The 17,705-nt window shown below is 41.7% G+C and overlaps 1 protein-coding gene across 1 annotated transcript in view; it reads left to right on the top strand.

The window, feature by feature from the left end:
* The window catches only part of CLCN5 (chloride voltage-gated channel 5), a 160,397-nt gene that overhangs the window by 57,668 nt on the left and 85,024 nt on the right, over nucleotides 1-17,705 (top strand). Inside the window, exon 4 of the mRNA XM_041741250.1 lies at nucleotides 12,352-12,408. Within this exon, the coding sequence (XP_041597184.1) occupies nucleotides 12,352-12,408 (57 nt within the window). The remainder of the gene's footprint in view (nucleotides 1-12,351; nucleotides 12,409-17,705) is intronic.

The raw sequence follows: 17,705 nt of genomic DNA on the forward strand, positions 1-17,705 counted from the left end.
TTTTTTCATGTTAAATCTACCAGTGTTTTGTAAAAAGAAAAAAATTCATTAGATTTTCTTTTATTTACGGGATATTTAAAAAATCATTATCTGGTGCTGTGTTTTTCATTTTATGTCGTCTTTTTGGTTTAAAATTTGCTTTTTTTTTCAGATTCTGTGACTAATGTCTTGCTGCTTCATTTGCATTAGTGAATCTAAAAGGAGTAGCCATTTTTAACATGTATTTTTATAACCAGGTAGGGTCAGATTTTGTTTAATCCAACCTATAATTATTTGTATTGTACTCACTGCATGATATGTAGCATTATAATTATCTCACTTAGCAGTGGACTACTTTTTTTTTTGTTTTAAAATCATACTCTAGTAGATTTGAAGGATGTTTCAAAATGATGTGAAAGGATGGTCTTAGTTCCTTAATTTATAATATTCCTTTATCTTCTTATTGCTGTGTCCAGTGATTCTTTTTTTGTTAAAGATTTTATTTATTTATTCATGAGAGACACACAAAGAGGGGCAGAGACATAGGCAGAAGGAGAAGCAGGTTCCTCATGGGGAGCCCTAATGCGGGACTCATTGGATCCTATCCGAGGACCCCTGGGGTTAGGACCTGAGCCAAAGACAGATGCTCAACCACTGAGCCACCCAGGTGCCCCTCCAGTGATTCTTTTATTCCTAATAATCTAATGGTTATTTGCCATAGAACTGTAGTCTTTGTTATGTACTTATTAGATCATCCATCCTATTCTACTTGTTTTTCGTATGCTATCTTAATTGCTGCTGTTTTCACCTTATCATTGTACCTTTGCTTATTTGCTTTTAGTATTGCAAAACTTTTTTATTGGACCTGGTTTGCTTTTTTTAAAAAAAAGATTTTATTTATTTGAGAGAGAGAGAGAGCACAAACGGGGGAGAGGGAGAAGCAGACTCCCCACCGAGCAAAGAACCCAATGTGGGGCTTGATCCCAGGACCCCAGAATCATGACCTGAGCCAAAAGGCAGACATTTAACTGGCTGAGCCACCCTGACGTCCCAGACCTGGTTTGCTTTAAAAAAAAAATCATCATAATTGAGTCCTATCTTGATTATTTTTTATTAATCATACTTGTTATTCTTTGAGACTTAAAAAAAGTTGATGTGTTTAATTTCAAAGGGGCTCTTGTGTTGCCAGAAATGTGGCCAGCTTTACTCATTTTTTTCTGTTATTAACAATTAACATTATGTTTGAAAACACACCTACATGGAATTTCTTTTCTAGGATGTGAGAATAAATTGCTTTTCCCTTAGTCCAAATGTATGTAAGGATTTGTTTGCTTAAAAAATCCATTGGCTATTTAAATCTTTCTGTTTGAAGATGTGATATTTAGCTCATTCATATGTGGTAAAACTTTAAGGATGATTAAGAGTTTCCCTTTGCACTTATGGTTTAATTTACCATCCTTTCTCATTTTTAATTTAGAAAAAAAAGTAGTCAGGTATTGAAGGAAACACAGTATTTAGAAATCTTCTTTTTCTACTAGAAGATATACTAAACAATCTAAACATTTAGCAAAATACAGCAGTTTTTTCCTAAAAGCAAATTGACTGTATTGTCTTATAGCTTGCTTTCTCTGTAACCTAATATTTATAAATAAAATTATGTAAGGTTATCTGTATCTATTTATTTATAAGCCTCAAAAATATATCCTCAGTTAAATCTATTTATGAATGGGTAGTTTGTGGCTAAGTTTACATCCTATCCCATCTGCTTGTTTTTCCACCTATCTGATGTTTTGGAAAATGCTGTCCCCCACAGTCAGGAATAAAAACAGAAAGGATGGAAAGTGCAGCTGGGAAAGTAAATATACTTTAAAAATATGAAATTAATTCTAACGCTTAATATCTGCACTTTTAAAATAAAAGTGTCTCTGTTATACTTTCCAGGTCATTCAAATGCATCTGAAACATTTCATTTTAGGTTAGCATCATAGAACCTTAACAAAACTATGGTAATAGTAATATATATTTTCTCCCGAAACTTCACATGGGTTCTTTTTTTCCCCTTCTCATGAACTACTTTATTTAGTTTTTATTTTAAATACTGATTTTAGCTGTGCTTAGGCAAGGCGGTACTTCCTACATAAAACATAGTGTTTGCTGTGAGGTTCATAAACATTCCGCAAATGGGAAAAAAGGTTTTCTGGTCATTTCCAAATTATAAGGTAAGTAAAAAGTTTAATGAATTTCTTTACTACAAGACTTTCTCTAAGTTTTTAATGTGTTTATATATTTCCCAAACTTCTTTTTTTGACCATAAGATAAACATACTCTTTCTTTGTAAGGAATACAGTAACATTTCATAGAACCAAGTGGTCTCTAATTCAGTTTAGAAAATGCCAGTCTAGGGAATATATACTTGCATTCATTCAGAAGTGGCTGCTGTACAAGATAATCTTCAAAAATTAAAGATTATGTAATAAGGAAAAATACAAGGCACATTCAGAAACAGTTCAAACAAGCATAGTATAGGCCAGAAACTCCAGTGCTGACAAGAGAACCAGTTTGTATTGCCGACACAATTTTTTAATTTTTAAATTTTTTTAAAAGATTTTATTTATTTATTCATGAGAGACAGAGAGAGAGAGACATAGGCAGAGGGAGAAGCAGGGTCCACGCAAGGAGCATGACATGGTACTGGATCCTGGGACCCCAGGATCACACCCTGGGCCTAAGGTAGGCACTAAACCGCTGAGCCACCCAGGGATCCCCCCACAATTTTTTTAATGACATGTTCTCATCCTTGTAGGCACCCACACTCCCTTGTATGTCTCTGTTTATTGGAATTTCTTGAAGTTTGATCTCTTAGGAGACTTTAACCCCATAGTCCTTACTTACCTTCTAAACCTGTCTAAGGTTGTTAGTAACTGTACCCTTAGGTGCTTTCTTATCTTCTATAGCCCTGGGTGGGGGAGGGTAAACAATATATTTCTTATACAAGATAGATGGCATCTTATCTGGTAAAAAGCTTTTTCCCAACCAGATTCGGAGAGCAATTTGTCTGTAAATCCTTTTGGAAAATTACTAACAGTGATATAATCACATAAAAGCAGTCTATTAAATACTGCTTATTAAATTCATAAGAATCTACCCCTTACAGGTACGAGTTATAACAAGGGGGGGAATCACTGCCCTTCATATAAGATACCCTTGGAAGTACTTATGTACCACATATCAAATATTAACAGATCAGTGGTGTTATAGTTAAAAACTTATATAAAGTTTAAACAGTATTTTCAAGGCAAAATGAAACATTCTTCTTGCAGGTCCCAAGCAGAGGTCATCTTAATTTGATTCTATTAAATCTCACGTACCATTCTGTTGTTTATACCTGTAAGAAGGAGCTCAGGGAAGCATTGCTATTTAAACCTTGACAGAAAGGCTCCTCCCTTACAGTGTACTCTGCAGATGGCCATTTTAACATATGCTAATTCCAGTGCAGAGGGTAGAAACCATGTAGGTTAGTTTATGGGTCACACAGATTTGATGAGGTACAGATCCATAGTCTCAGTGTTTAGTGTTACTTTTTTACTAGATCTTTCTTGTTTTCCATGATCATACCCCTTGCCCCCTGAGCCCTCCCCCCCGCCAAAAAACCTCTTCATCCTCCAAGTAATTCAGTGTTTTGGGGTCCCCCACATTCTTTCCTAGCCTGTTTTTACTTGTCATCCTTGGTCAAGGCTTAACTTTTCCTTTTAAGGAAGTGAGGTCTCTTTGTGTTCGGCTTCCAGCAAGAAACCTTGGAGTCCTTGTTTCTCCTTTTTTACCCTCAAATAGCTAGTGTCCCTAAATTTTGCCCCTTATCCTACAGTGCTTACCATCCATCCCTCTGGGCTGGTGGGGGTGGGGTGGGGTGGAATTCCAGTTCAGAATCTTCGCCAGATTTCCAAAAGAACTCTACTCCCTGGATTTCCCCAAGACATTGATCTCCCTTCCCTATCGAACCCTCGAACCCAACCAACTGCTGCCAGACTCTGCCTCACAAAATAACTTCTTTCTTCATGTCACCTCCTTATTTGTGAACCTAGGACGACTTTCTTTTTTTTTTTTTTTTAAAGATTTTATTTATTTATTTGTGAGAGACAGAGAGAGGCAGAGACCTAGGCAGAGGGAGAAGCAGGCTCCCTGTGGGGGGCCTGATGCGATACTGGATCTCAGGACCCCAGGATCACAACCTGAGCCTCAGTGGAATGCAGACGCTCAACCACTGAGCCACCCAGGCATCCCCTAGGATGAGTTTCTAATGCTTATTTTCCCTGGCTTTTGGTTTCAAGGTCTCTGTTATCTCGCCTCTCCCTGGCCCCCACCTCCAAACCCCAGCTGTTTGAGTCAGCTATATCATCACACTTCCCTAAACAACGCTTCTTAAAGGAGCTGTGCTGAGAGACCCACTGCTCAGATTGGTAGTTGTTTTTTTACTTCGAACCCATCATGGATCGATACTTTTGTATAATACAATAAAAATCATTAGGAGATGAAATTATAAAGAGATGTAAAATACAAGTTATTATTAGACTCACGAAACAAAATTACTCTGTCAAACTGCAATAAGTTTCTAGATCTAGTTTATTAATTTCTGGACTTGTCTTGGTGAAAACACTGGTAATAAAAAAATTGGGGGCTGGCACTAGGCCTTGAATCACACTTTGAGTGGCCCTGGTCTACCTCCTGCTGATTCACACCACCTTGCCCTTTGCTTAGACTGTCCTAGCTTAGAATGCCCTATCTTCTTTCAGCAATCTTAATCAGTCCATGCTAGAAGGCCCAGACTGTGCCCCCTCGCACTGCCCACCCCCTGCAGGTATACTAATCTATACTGAATATACCCCTTCCTTCAATTGCTGCAGTTAAATACGGCACTGCTTAGCATTTGATTCACATCACATTTTATTTTTCTATAATTGTTGCATCTCTGTTAGTATCGTCTACCCCCAGCCTTCCCAAGTAGCCTGAGGTCCTAAAGAGCATAAAGTGTGTCTTCCAAGAAAAATACCGTATCATGGCACCTCACCATGTTAAGTCCCTCAATACCTATTTGTTAAATGAATAAATGAAGCTTCTTCTCGCCAAATAACCTTTTTCTGTTCTCAAGATGAATCTTCCATAATACATAGGAGACGCTTGATTAACACATGTATTTAAAAAGTATGTGAAATTTATCATCTGGGTACATACAGAGTACTGACTTTCCACTTTTGCCCTGTTATATAATCTTTGAGCTGCTTTATAGGGTTGTAACCATGGCAACGGGTTTTGGTTGGGATTCCTGCTTCTCATAGGCATTTTCTGCTGATTCAGATCAGTTATTCTCAGCTCTGATTTTATGATTCCATGGAATGTCACATGTTAAGAATGTTTTGAAACTTCAAAAATGGATTCCTACTGACCCAATTTCTATTAATTTCTATTACACACACACACACACACACACACACACACACACACACCCACACCCCATGCAGTGCTTTTCTCTTGAAACATTAGAGTAAACTTTAAGCCGAAAGAGTCTTAAGAGTTGCCCCACATTTGGAAATTGCTGAATTAGCCTGTTTTGGATTCAGTGGCCCAGTCTGCACACCCCTAAATCGATGAATCATTTTCTCCCTCAGACATTTAGATGCAACGTTGGTTCTTACCGCCCATGAGCTGGTCGTCCACAAGCAGTTACGTTTCCATCTTAAATAGTCAGTTTATGTCAAATGACTGGAATGCTATACTACTGAGGTATTTCTGCAGCAGTGTTTAATGATGCCACTAATGTAGCTGAAGGGTGCCAGGAAGTTTTCAAACCTTCCTATTAAGGCATAACACACGTACAAAATAGTGTGCAAATCCAAAGTTAGAGCTCAGTGATTTATCACCAAGTGAACACACTCATGTAACCAAAGGGTGGCGAGAATTTGACTGGGAATTGTCTTTCCAACCCCAGTGACATTTTTTTAAACATATGGCGTTAGCAGGAGTATACATTATGAAGTGTAAACTGTAATCCATGTGCAGAGGTGCTCCTCAGCTGAATGAATTAAGCCTTTGATTTGTCTCATTGTTCTGAGAGCGTTGACTCCATCTGTCTGGCAGCACAGATTCTGACAACTGCCTGACTCCATAGGGTCTTTCAGTTCATTTTATTCAAAAAGCTTTCCAGGTGTTTTGAATTATATTTACTTGTGGTTAGTGGCAAATTTATGAGCTGGCTGGCTACATCTTCTTGACTTGTGCCATAGAATCTGCAACAGGGTCTTGGGGTTGAACTCTCCCGCCCCTATTTTTTTTTTTTCGTTTTTTTTTTCCTTCTGAATTTCAGCGTGGAAAAATTACAAAAAGGTCTCCATACCCCCAGTTTTCCACTATTACTACTTTCTTTGGACCTTCAAAGTTTTAAAATTCTGACATACTATCTTATGCATCTTACTAGAGGATTAGACACAACCTCATAAGGTTGCCTGTGTTCGAAGGCCCTCACACCCCTCTTCAAGGTTCTGTGTAGTTTGTAGGGTGGGCATTTTAATCAGTACTTGTATTAAAATACCCAGTGACTATCCAGGTACATCACTGGCAGAATCTCCAAGACCTCTGTTTAGGAATAAAGCAGAAAAAAAAGAAGACATACTTAAGTATTGTGGTTTGCCTTAAGGAGAAATATGGCCACACTGCCAAAGTCTTTTGCAAAAGAACTAGCTCTTTGCTAGGATGATATGCTGACTATTCCATATGTTGTTTTCTTCATTTTTTCCCTAGCAATAATTTCGTAACTCAATGGTATATTAACCTTGTGGCAAGCCAACAACTTTTTTAGATTATTTTTAATGCAAGTAATTTGTTTGCCCTTATGATTAATTCAGGGATGTATGGAAATTATAAAGGTTTGCATATATGTGGAGCTCTAATTTTTCCTTGATTTATAATGTAGTTAATTAAGTTCTGCTGGCCCACAAAAACCTAACTGTTGCAGTTACTCTTAAGCAGAGTACAATAGGGCATGTGACTTGGTGTGCTGTTGTTTCCTTGAACTAACTAGGAAGGCCTTGTTACTTGGTGGCTGGTGGGCAATAGGATAAGCAGAACAATAGCTTAAACAGATTTAAGCATAGAGCGAGACAAGTTAAGAAATGAGAACCCCCCTTCAACTTCTGGCATCAGAGAAAGATGTACTGGGCCTCAGTGGATTTGGGTCTCGTCCTCCCTTGGCTTGAGCCCTAGATTCTAGGCATTTAAGGTTTCCTCCCCACACCCACCTTCTCCACCACCAAGGTCAGGCTCAGAGCAGCATTTCCCCAGGGACCTGAAGAGGAAGGGTTTCAGGTTATCCTTGCTTTTTAATATAAGGGCTTTGTTTAACCTGAATGCTGTGTGTGTGTGTGGGGGGGGGGATAGTTTTTCATACTTAAAGGATTTTGTGGTCCCTTGTTACTAAAGTTCTTAAATTGTAGAACTTTTAGTATCATATGCTGTGTTTTTCGTGTGTTAAATTTCAAAAGGGGAGAGAAGAATGGGGAGGGGAACCAGAGTGTCATGACCCTCATGGGCTCTTCTAAATTCAATTTGCAATCACTGAGAAGAGGAATAAGAGCAGAGGTTTTCCAATTAAAGAATATAGTTTGAACTTCAATCATTTTGTAATAAAAAAAAGCATTTCTTGAACACCCATTATGCATCTAGCACCGTCAATGAGGATACCAGAAAAAAATGGTCCAAACCCAGCTTCCTTCATGCTTACTATTCAAGAAACAACGACGGGTGTAGAGAATGACAATGTACTGAAGAAGGGAATAGCATTGTCCAGTGGGAGTGTAGGAAAAGCTGAGTGTCACTAAAGAAATGAAACTTGAGCTGGACCTTTAAAGACAGTCAACAGTTGGCCATGTAGAAAGGGAGGGTGACAATCCATTCTGGCCCAGTAACACAAGTCTGGTTAGGGGGAGTGGGGGGTGGGACAGGGGAAATTGGTTTAACTGGGCAAGAGGACTGGAGTGTCTGGAAGTAGGGTGGAGGAGCCTGAGATTGAGTGTGGCCAACAAGAGGGACCAGTCCTGGGGAGGAATAACAGGTAACGAAAGTTATAAAACAGGGCCAGACTCCAAAGGGAAAGATGGGAATAGAAAGTAAGGAAACAAATGTGGTATGTTGCAAACCAGAAAGTTTGAACTTGGCAACAAATTAAATTTAGGGATTACAGTAGGAGGGAGCAAAAGGTAATTAATGTTTCAAGTTGGTAAACTCAAAATAGCAATAGCGATTGCAAGTAGTGTGGGGAGAAGGAAATTTGCTTTGCAGAAAGGTAGTGAGTTTAGCTTTATGTATGTCTTTTAGGCATCAACCTTTTTTATGTTGTGACAAATGGTTTGAAATATCCTGTGGCTTGAATGGGAGAGCAGGAATGAATGCTTAGTGAACTGAGATGTCTGAAACCCACAGTAGAATTTGGAGAGAGATAGTCACGAAGTTGAAGATGTATTCTTGATGGAAGGCTGCGGGGGTGGGGGGGCATGCACAGTGGGAATCTTGAACGTGGAAGAGGTGGCAGCAAAGATTGAGAGGAAGGTAAGCTCACAGAGGTAGCAGGTATAGTATAAGTCAAGACAAAGGCATTTCAGGAATTAGGGGGTCACCTTATGTCAGACCCTAAAAGAAGAAATTAAGGGAGAGTAAGAAGTGAAAAAAAATTCCTTCAGTTGTGTTAGATTCTAATGTCTATTGCACCCCTTTCACCATGTAAGGTTGGAATGTCACTGTAACTCAACCTGTGGTAGTGCAGAATTTGATACACATTTCCATTTTGGCTTTGTTCCATTCCAAGAAGGTAGCTGTTCCTAGAAAAATCTTAGCCCATGACTCCATTCTGCTGTGTAACCCTTGGGACAGCGTAAGACAGAGGCTTGTGCATATTCTCTTCAAATATGTACTAGTAGGTCACAAAAATTAAACAGGAACTAGGTTAATTCTTCCACAGAGTTTTAATAGCCTTTTTTTTTTTTTTCTCCCCAGAACAGTTGTCTGTTCCTATCACTGAAAGTATAAGCAGCCAAGATGCAGTGTTGTCAGCTACTTTCTTGAGGACTCCGGTCAAGTCAGTGACAGGATTGAAGCTAGAATCCAATTCACCAGATTGTTTAACAAGTTTAATTTCCTTCTCTAGCCCATCGAGAGAATGAAGATGAGCCTTCAACTCAATATATCTTGTCTCTTGGACCTAAATTCAGGTGAAGCTTATTGATAAGCTTACAATTTAGAATTAGAGCGAGGTGTAGGTGGTATTTATCTTAGTAGTAGTCACCATGCCTTGGGTGGGTGGTTAGGCAGAACAGTAGCTGAAAGATAAGAGTGTGTGTGTCCTAAAACCTGACACACCCTGAAATCTTCCTGAATTAGTAAATCGTTTTATCCATATCTTCTTGCACAATAATGGCAGAGGGGAAGTAATCTGAATAGCTGCTGATAAAAGACAATTTGGGGCCCTTGAAATGGCAGGACTTCAAATGGAATGGGAGTGGCTGTACTTAGCCTAAAAGCAAACAGATTTATTTCACAGATAGTTATGGAGCTCCTACCCTGTATCTGAGACCTCCTTGTGACGTCAAAGTCAGTCTCTTCCCTCTGGGAGAGAGAAGACTCAGTGCAAATCACTGAATGAGGGGCAGGATATGTGTAATCTCTATGTGAACCACTCAGAGAGACATTCTTAGAGGGGATTCTGGAGGAAATGTAGAGTGCAAAGGCTTGACAGCTCTTAAGAAAAGCATAAATAAAGAGATAATGAATCTATTCATTCTGCCAGTTCTCTAAGTTGTAAGACGTAATAAGTTTATGTACCAAATGAATGGTGTAACTGTGTCTATTTTTAGAGGGGACTTGAGTTCATGAGTAAAGTCCTTCCAAGTTGTCGGTTTTTGTTTAAGTTTCCCTTGAGCAATAAAATAAAATCCACTCAACTGCCAGTTTTATCATGTGTTATATCTTGGCTTTAAAGCTCCAGGGGTTGGGAAATGAGTGAAAAATTCGTGCTTCACGTTGGGAACACCACCAGCGCAGGATAGGTAGCCTGCTCAGAATTAAGAGGTAGCGAAAGTATACTAAATGCCCTGGTATCTGTGCAGTGAAACTGTTCTGCCTGCATTTCAATGAAGGATGTGACTATTAAAGGGAAGGCTGAGCAGACCCCAAATACCTAATTCTTAGCCCAGCGCCATTATTTGGCTTAATGCTGGAATCCTTGGCATTTTCTGATGTAATCATGCCCCTGCTTAATTGTCCAAGTTCTGTAGATTGTTTAAAGTATCCCTCACAGTCATCTCATTTCTGTTGGCTCAGCCAGCACCCTCATTCAAGCCTTGTTCTGAACACTGTCCCAGGATGCATTTTCATAAAACACCTCATAGAAGGAGCTGCCCATTCCTGCTCTGGAAATCTGCTGAATCCTGCCTCATCCACTCCATCCCCTCCTTTCTGTTCTCCCATCTCCTTAGCCTCCCTCCAGCCCTCCTGAACTCTCTCACGTGTTAGTTGCGAGGGCTGAGCTTCAGATCTATCTCTCTAATGCTAATCCAGATTTCCATTTGCTGCTAGACTAAACTTCCCAAAGAAGCATTTTTATTCTCCATCTTGTACAGCCCCTTGCCTGTGGCTGTGTTTCGTGGTTATGCTAGTTGTCTTCACAGTCTTCATGTCCGTCTGGGCTTGCTGCCTTATTTCAAATCCACTAATTTGAAAAAATTAAATATCTACTTGAGTCTCATCTTGAGCAATAAACTCCATACAAAAGCATGAGTTGGGGTTGGTTTTAGTTTAGTCCTCCTCATGCTCAAGTAGACACATTAAGAGAAACGTCAGCAAGCCACCTCAAACTCCCTCCCTGGAGTAGTTGCTCACCAACCTGAAAGTCCAGCTCATTATTATGCTTGTGCCATTTAAGGACCACAGGATGGCATTGACCTTATTCACTGCCATCTTCCTGGCAGAACTCTGCACTCCAGCCAAACTGGTTTATTTGTGGCCTCTGAGGTAGTAACACTTTTACATATTCTCCTCCTCATCTTCTGGAATACTCTCCTCCACTGCCTCTTCTCTTGGCCCGTTGATGGCTTTTCCATCATCTTTGTTCATTATCCTCTGTAACCAGTCTGGTCTGCAGCAATGTCTCTCCTCTTTAAATTCCTGCATTTTTGCACCTACTGCTTTCTATCACCAATGCAGTTTTTCATCTTATTCGGCTTAAACCTGTCTCCATGGCCACCCTAAGTCTCAGAGCAGGATGGAGCTTAGAGATTGTGTCATAGGACTCTTCCTTGGTGCAGACACTTGAGGCTCCCTGAGGACAGCAGTCATGTTATACATACTAAGCCTCAAACGTGTGTCTCCTTTTTAGAGTTTCTTCATCCTGAATGCCACTAAATGTACCATTATCTTGTGATTTTTTTTGAGGGCTCATTATCTAGCTTATCCTGCTGATCACTGGTGTTTCCACTAGAGGAATCAAAGCCACAGGTTTAGTGGCTCGCGTCCCACATGGCACGTCCCTGCTGTACAGTCTATATCTTCATTCCTTACCTCAGCACCTCCTCACTCACCTCCTGAACACATTCATGCATACCTCTTGGTCTTCAGTCCATTTTCCCCTCTTCTTCAGAATTGTAATAATGAACATCTTTTAAAGGTTTTATCTTTTTATTCTTGAGAGACACAGAGACAGAGGCAGAGAGACATAGGCAGAAGGAGAAGCAGGCTCCCTGTGGGGAGCCTAATGCAGGACTTGATCCCAGGACCCTGGGATCACGACCTGAGCCAAAGGTAGATGCTCAACCACTGAGCCACCCAGGTGCCCAATTGTGAACATTTTTATGCACAATTCCACCTCTGTATTGTCTCCTTAGTTCTCATTCACCCCCTCTCTCCCCTCCCCCAAGTGCCCCACCTCCTACTTACCTCCAGGTTGCTGAGCACAGAGTAAAGTCTGGGACTAAACATCCTTTAGTCATCCCTTCCAGGCCCCTGATAGGGAGAAAATGAACAGTGGGGTCACCCTTCTTACCCTCCCACCACTGCCGATGCTCCTGCCAGTATGTGGGACCTGTGTATACCTGCATAGAGCAGACTGTCAAGTGAACCTTCTCACAAGCAGCTGCATGAAGAAAGTGCAGAGAAACAAACCTCTCCTCAGACCTATACCCACTTCTGACCTACTTGCTATCTCACAGGTCTGGCATGTGTCCGAGTGCGAATTTTCTTAGTGCCCCCTCCCACACTAAAGGTTTGCAGATAAATGAGCCTTTCTGTGACCTCTCTCTTTCTCTTTCTCTCTCTCTCTCTCTCTCTCATTCACAGAGCGCCGGAGAGAAGAACCTTCTCACCCCATCACCTTTTCATATGCTTTGACTGGAGGTGAGTTCCAAATCCTACTCCCACTTGTAGACTTTGCAGGAGAATGAGGCATGCAGGAGGGAGATTTCTTAATGCCTTTCTTATGGGAATGATGAACAAGAGTGAGCTTTATCATAGTAACACCCTCCCCACCCCAACACACACACATAGATGATGCACACAGGCCTCTAAGAGGAGATGCCTCCTTATTACCCTTGGCCTTCCCATACCTGTGCCTGTGCACGTTCTCTGTGGAGAGTAGGAGACTCCTGACCTGTTTGGTCACATAAGGCTCACATGTTGTGGTGTGAACTGTCTCGGGTCCCCTCCCACACACAAGTTTTACTGATGTGTAATCTTTTTGAGCTGTGCCCTGTCTCTTGAACCCAGCATGCCTTCTCAGTTCCCTTCCTATAAGCATGCTGTATAGGATAGTAGGCTTTAGATGAGTTGGTTCAGACCCACAGGTGCATATTAATTCAGATGTGTACCCAAACACATGCGTACATGTGCATGAGTGCACACACATGGTGAGGGAGAAGAATCCTTCTTATTGTTAGTGTTTGCCTTGTATAGTGGGATGTTTGGAGGAATAAAAAAAAATATCTGCCTCTCTTAGGCAAAAAAAAAAAGATCATAAACTGGAGGAGTTTATCCTTCAAGGATGGCAGGAAACTTCTAAGCTATAATTTGTTGGCCAACAAGATTTAAGCCTAAAGAGAAAGTGTCAAGGTGAATACCCATTTGGTTCTTTATGCTATAATTAGTGTTGTCAAGCCAACTGACATCTAAGGAAAAGAACATGAGAATTATCCTGCAGTTAATAAGTTTGCTTGCTTAGCCTGTACGTTGAAAGCCCTTTTGTCTTTTAGTTATTTCAAAGGTTTTTGGAAACTTGTTCAAATGATGATTGTTTACATCATAAAAATAGTGTGAATACTTGTGACATTTTAACATTTTTATAGGATTCATCAGTAGTATTCTTAGATTTGCTTCATTTCTGCCTCTGTTCCTCACGCCACCTCCCCCCCGCAACCCGATATCCCCACTGTCTATGCAAGAGTGCAATCCTCTTAAGCTGTTCCATCTTTTCCACCTTAAGCATGCAGGATTAGGAGCTTGTTTTATATCTATATCTATATATCTATATATCTATATCACACACATATACACACACATATATAAGCAAAATCTTTATATATATAAATATTTTTATATATTATATATCAATATAAATATATATATAGCCAAGGGTAATAAGGAGGCGCCTCCTCTTTATTTTGCTTTTTTTGAGAAAGAGAGAGGGGGGAGTGTGAGCAGGGGAGAGGAGAAGAAGAGGGAGAAGCAGATGCCATGCTGAGCGCTGGAGCCTGACGTGGGGCTTGATCCCACTACCCTGAGATCATAACCTGAGCCAAAATCAAGAGTTGATGCTCAACTGACTGAGCCACCCAGGTGCTCCAAGCTTATTTTCTTTGAATATGGTTTCCCAGATGCACACACTAACTGAAAGAGGGTAAGCCTGCTGGCATGTTCTCTTTCTTGTGTGCCCCGTCTGTTGGAGGGTATGTTTTCCTGCGTCCCCTCCCATTTGCCTCTTTTATCTTGCATACCTCTGTCACATGCACATACATGTGGTGTGTGTGTAAGGGAGACCTGTGAGCTCTCCCATTGCATCCAGTGTTGCAGGACTGTGAACCTTCTAGTGCTGCCCCCCCTCCCACCCCATGCATGGCTTCAATGAAAGTAAAATTAACCTTGTGATTACAACCTCCCAAAGCACCCATTGATTGGCTGTCAACCTCCTCGTTAGTCCTTTCTTTGTGTGCACCCGCAGACACATTCATGATAGGAGCTTGAGCCTTCTTATTATACGTTCTTGATCTTTCTCTTTTTCATCTTCCCTCTTTTCCCTTTCCCATACACATGCCCAGGATGTGCCAGAGAATGAGCTCTGGTCACCTCTGGTTCTCATACAAGCATGAGTACACACTGCTTGGGGTTTGGTGGTTGGGCTGGCTGTCTTGGCAGTCAGATTACCCTATGGTGGAATCCTGATGTGAGGCCTTGCCAGCTCCATGATCCTAGATAAGCAACTTTTCCCCTTTGTGACTCAGTTTCCACAATATATCTGATTTAAAAATGAAATTAAAGAATTCAAAGGCACTACCTCCTTTGTCCCAAAGAGTTCCTCCAGTTTCGACCTATTTCTCTGTTCCACTTTACTGTTTCTGCTTCTCCCATTCTCTCTTGAACACCCTCCAATTAAGGCTTTAATCTTCACCACACCACTACCATTGCCCTTGTCAGGGTCCCTGATGCTCTCTTCACATAACCCAGTTCGTTGGACACTTTCATCTTCTTACTGGACAGATTCACACACAGTTGCTCCTTCCCTATGTCTTGAGACTCTACATGGTTTCCAGGGCTCCACATGCTTGGTTCTCTCAGCTCACTAGCCTCTCTTTCTCAGCCTCTTTTGGTGGCTTCTCCTCTTTTTCCTGAATTCTAAACAGAAGGATTTAGGGCTTAGTTTGTGGATGACTTCTTTTTACTCCTCACTTGTCCTTATAGTTTGCTGTCCTCATTTTATCCTATGGCTCTAAATACCATCCTACGTGGATAACTCTCATATTTACATTTCCAGATTAGAGCCTCTTTCCTGAATTCCAGATGTGTATATCCAAGTGAGTTCTCAACATCTGCCCTTGGATGTCTAAGAAGCACCTCCCACTTTAACAGAAACAAAACTGAAGTCCTGATTTTCCTCTCCCCCCTCCTCAAGATGGCTTCCTCCTTCCTCAGCATTCTCTCAGTAAATGGCACCACTCCCTGCCCCCACCAAAAAATTGCTCAGACCAATAATGCATAGGATTTTAATATGCTGATGTCTTTGGATTCATCCTTGACACTTAGTTTTTTCCCTCTACATTCCAAATCCAACCCATCAAATCTTTTTTGGCTTTCCTTTCAAAATATATGCCGAATCTGACTATGTCACATACAGCCACTTGTCACGTCCTCCATCACTTCCACCCTAATCCATGTCTTCTCTGTGTTGACGGGCTAGTGATTCTTCCACTTCCACTTCTCTCTCTGTCTGTCTGGCTCTGTCTCTTTCCTCCTGCTGTTCCCCTTTCTCACACTCTGCTTTCCTCTAATGCCTCCCCTACATGCAGCTTGAGCAAAAGGGAGGCTTACTGCAGTCCCTCCCCCGCCTCCTCGCCCACCGCTTCTGCACATACACAGCGTAGGGATGCATGTGTTCAGGGCAGTGAGCCACCATGCTGTCCCTGGCCCTGGCCTTTTCCACCTGCCTACTTGTGGCTTCATATTCTTTCTGTATCTTGCTCAGGACATACACATGCACACACACAAGTGCGTGTGGGAGAGAGTGAACTATCATCACCTGTTCCTGTGCTCCCATATTTTGCCAGGTGGAAGGTGTGCTTTCTGAAACCACTGTCATTATGCAGGAGAGGGAGCCTCGGCTCACCTGGCTCTCAGGCCCTTTGTCACACATGCAGGTGCAGAAGGCTTTTCTTCTTTTTCACATTCTCTACTTGCAGAAAGCTGTATGACTTGAATCTCCTTCCTATATGATCTGGCATGAGAGTGAAACGTCTTACCAAGTTGGTCACCTTGTTCCTCCCTCTGGCACTCTTACACTCTGTCTTTGCACATGGGGAACCTGTCATTTTTCGTGCCTCATGCGTAGGGTTGTGGACTTTCTTTAATATCCAACACAAGCAGGCACACAGGGAAATGAGCCTCCTTGTTACATCTAGCACACACATGGAATCCAGATCCTCTCCACCTCACTGTTACACCCATGCCTCTTTCCCTCCATGCAGCATGAGGGGGGAATGAGGCCCTCTCACATGCTGCAAGGTATATGCCCACGTGCATGTGCGCACGCTCTCTCGCTTTCTTTCAGGAGATTGAGCCTTCTTTGTTGGGTCTTCTTTCTGTAAACACCAGCATGTAAGATTCTCAGCTTTCTTACCATGTGTCCTTTATGCATGGTCCAGTGTTGTATCATCTGTAAAATAGGCATAGTGATGATTACCTTGTAGATATTTTATGAGGATTTAATGAGTTAGCATATGAGCACTTAGAATGGTGCCCTGTAAATAATAAGCACCATAATGGTGTTTGGTATAAAAGTAAAGAATAAGAAAGAAGAAAAATAGGTTGTAGATAGTAAACATTCCTGAAGGCACATATGTGAATCAATATACAGACCTTCCTTCTCATCATAGCGTGTCTGGGGCATGGTCACATATATACCTGTCCAGCTGAGACACATGTACTCACATACACAGAGTGTACAAGAGAGTTAACCTTCTGACTTGCTTTCTCTCTTACATGCCTTGAGTGTAGGACCGTTGGCATCTTAATTACCCTCCCACACCCAAGGCTTGCAGGAGGGCAAGCCACCTCATTCCTCTCCTATGCATAGGCATGAGCACCAACACACACACACACACACACACACACACACACACACACACACACACGGCAATTGAGATCTTGATGGAGCTCCTCCCTCGTAAACCCTGTATGTGGGACACATACCACTGCCACCAAACCCTCTGGACAACTGTCCCACTCCATGTATGCCCCTCCTATCTTACCTACCAGTGCTCCTCCCTTGGCTTCCTTACTGCCTGTGGGCAACCCCTAGGCTGATGCACCTTGCTTTCTAGAGCATACCCACACGATGTGCCAAGAGAGTGAGCCTTTCCCTGCTCCCTCTCTCACATCCCTTGCATGGTGGAGGGTGAGCTTTTTGAAAACCCCTCCCACATGCAGGGTTTGCAGGATGGTGAGCCTCAGCTTTCCTTGCTCTCTTGTGCATGTGCACGTACACATACACACACCTTCACAAAAACAGACATGCACAGTTTGGTGGGAAGGAGAAACAGCCCTCTGCCCTGTGTTCTTTCTCCCATCTCAGTCATGCATAGGTTTGCAGGAGATCTGTGAGCATCCACTATGTGTTGGGCACTCTCCCATGCACCAGAGATGCATCAGTGATCAGAAGACAAGAATCTCTACCCTGGTTGGGGGAGATAGGCAGCGAACAAAGTGAAATAAATAAAATAAATAAAATAAATAAATAAATAAATAAATAAATAAAATACACAGTGTGTCGTCAGTTGGTGATCAGTACTGGAGAACCATAAAGCAGGAAAGGGGATCAAGAATGGGTGGGGGCAGTGGCAGTGGCAGTGGGAAATGATGGTAAAGAAATTTCAGGACCAAACAGAGCAATCAGGAAAGGCCTCCTGTGTTCTAGGGGCAAGAAAGAGGCC

The sequence above is a fragment of the Vulpes lagopus genome, chromosome X, assembly GCF_018345385.1.
Source record: "Vulpes lagopus strain Blue_001 chromosome X, ASM1834538v1, whole genome shotgun sequence".
In the NCBI taxonomy this organism is placed as follows: domain Eukaryota; kingdom Metazoa; phylum Chordata; class Mammalia; order Carnivora; family Canidae; genus Vulpes; species Vulpes lagopus.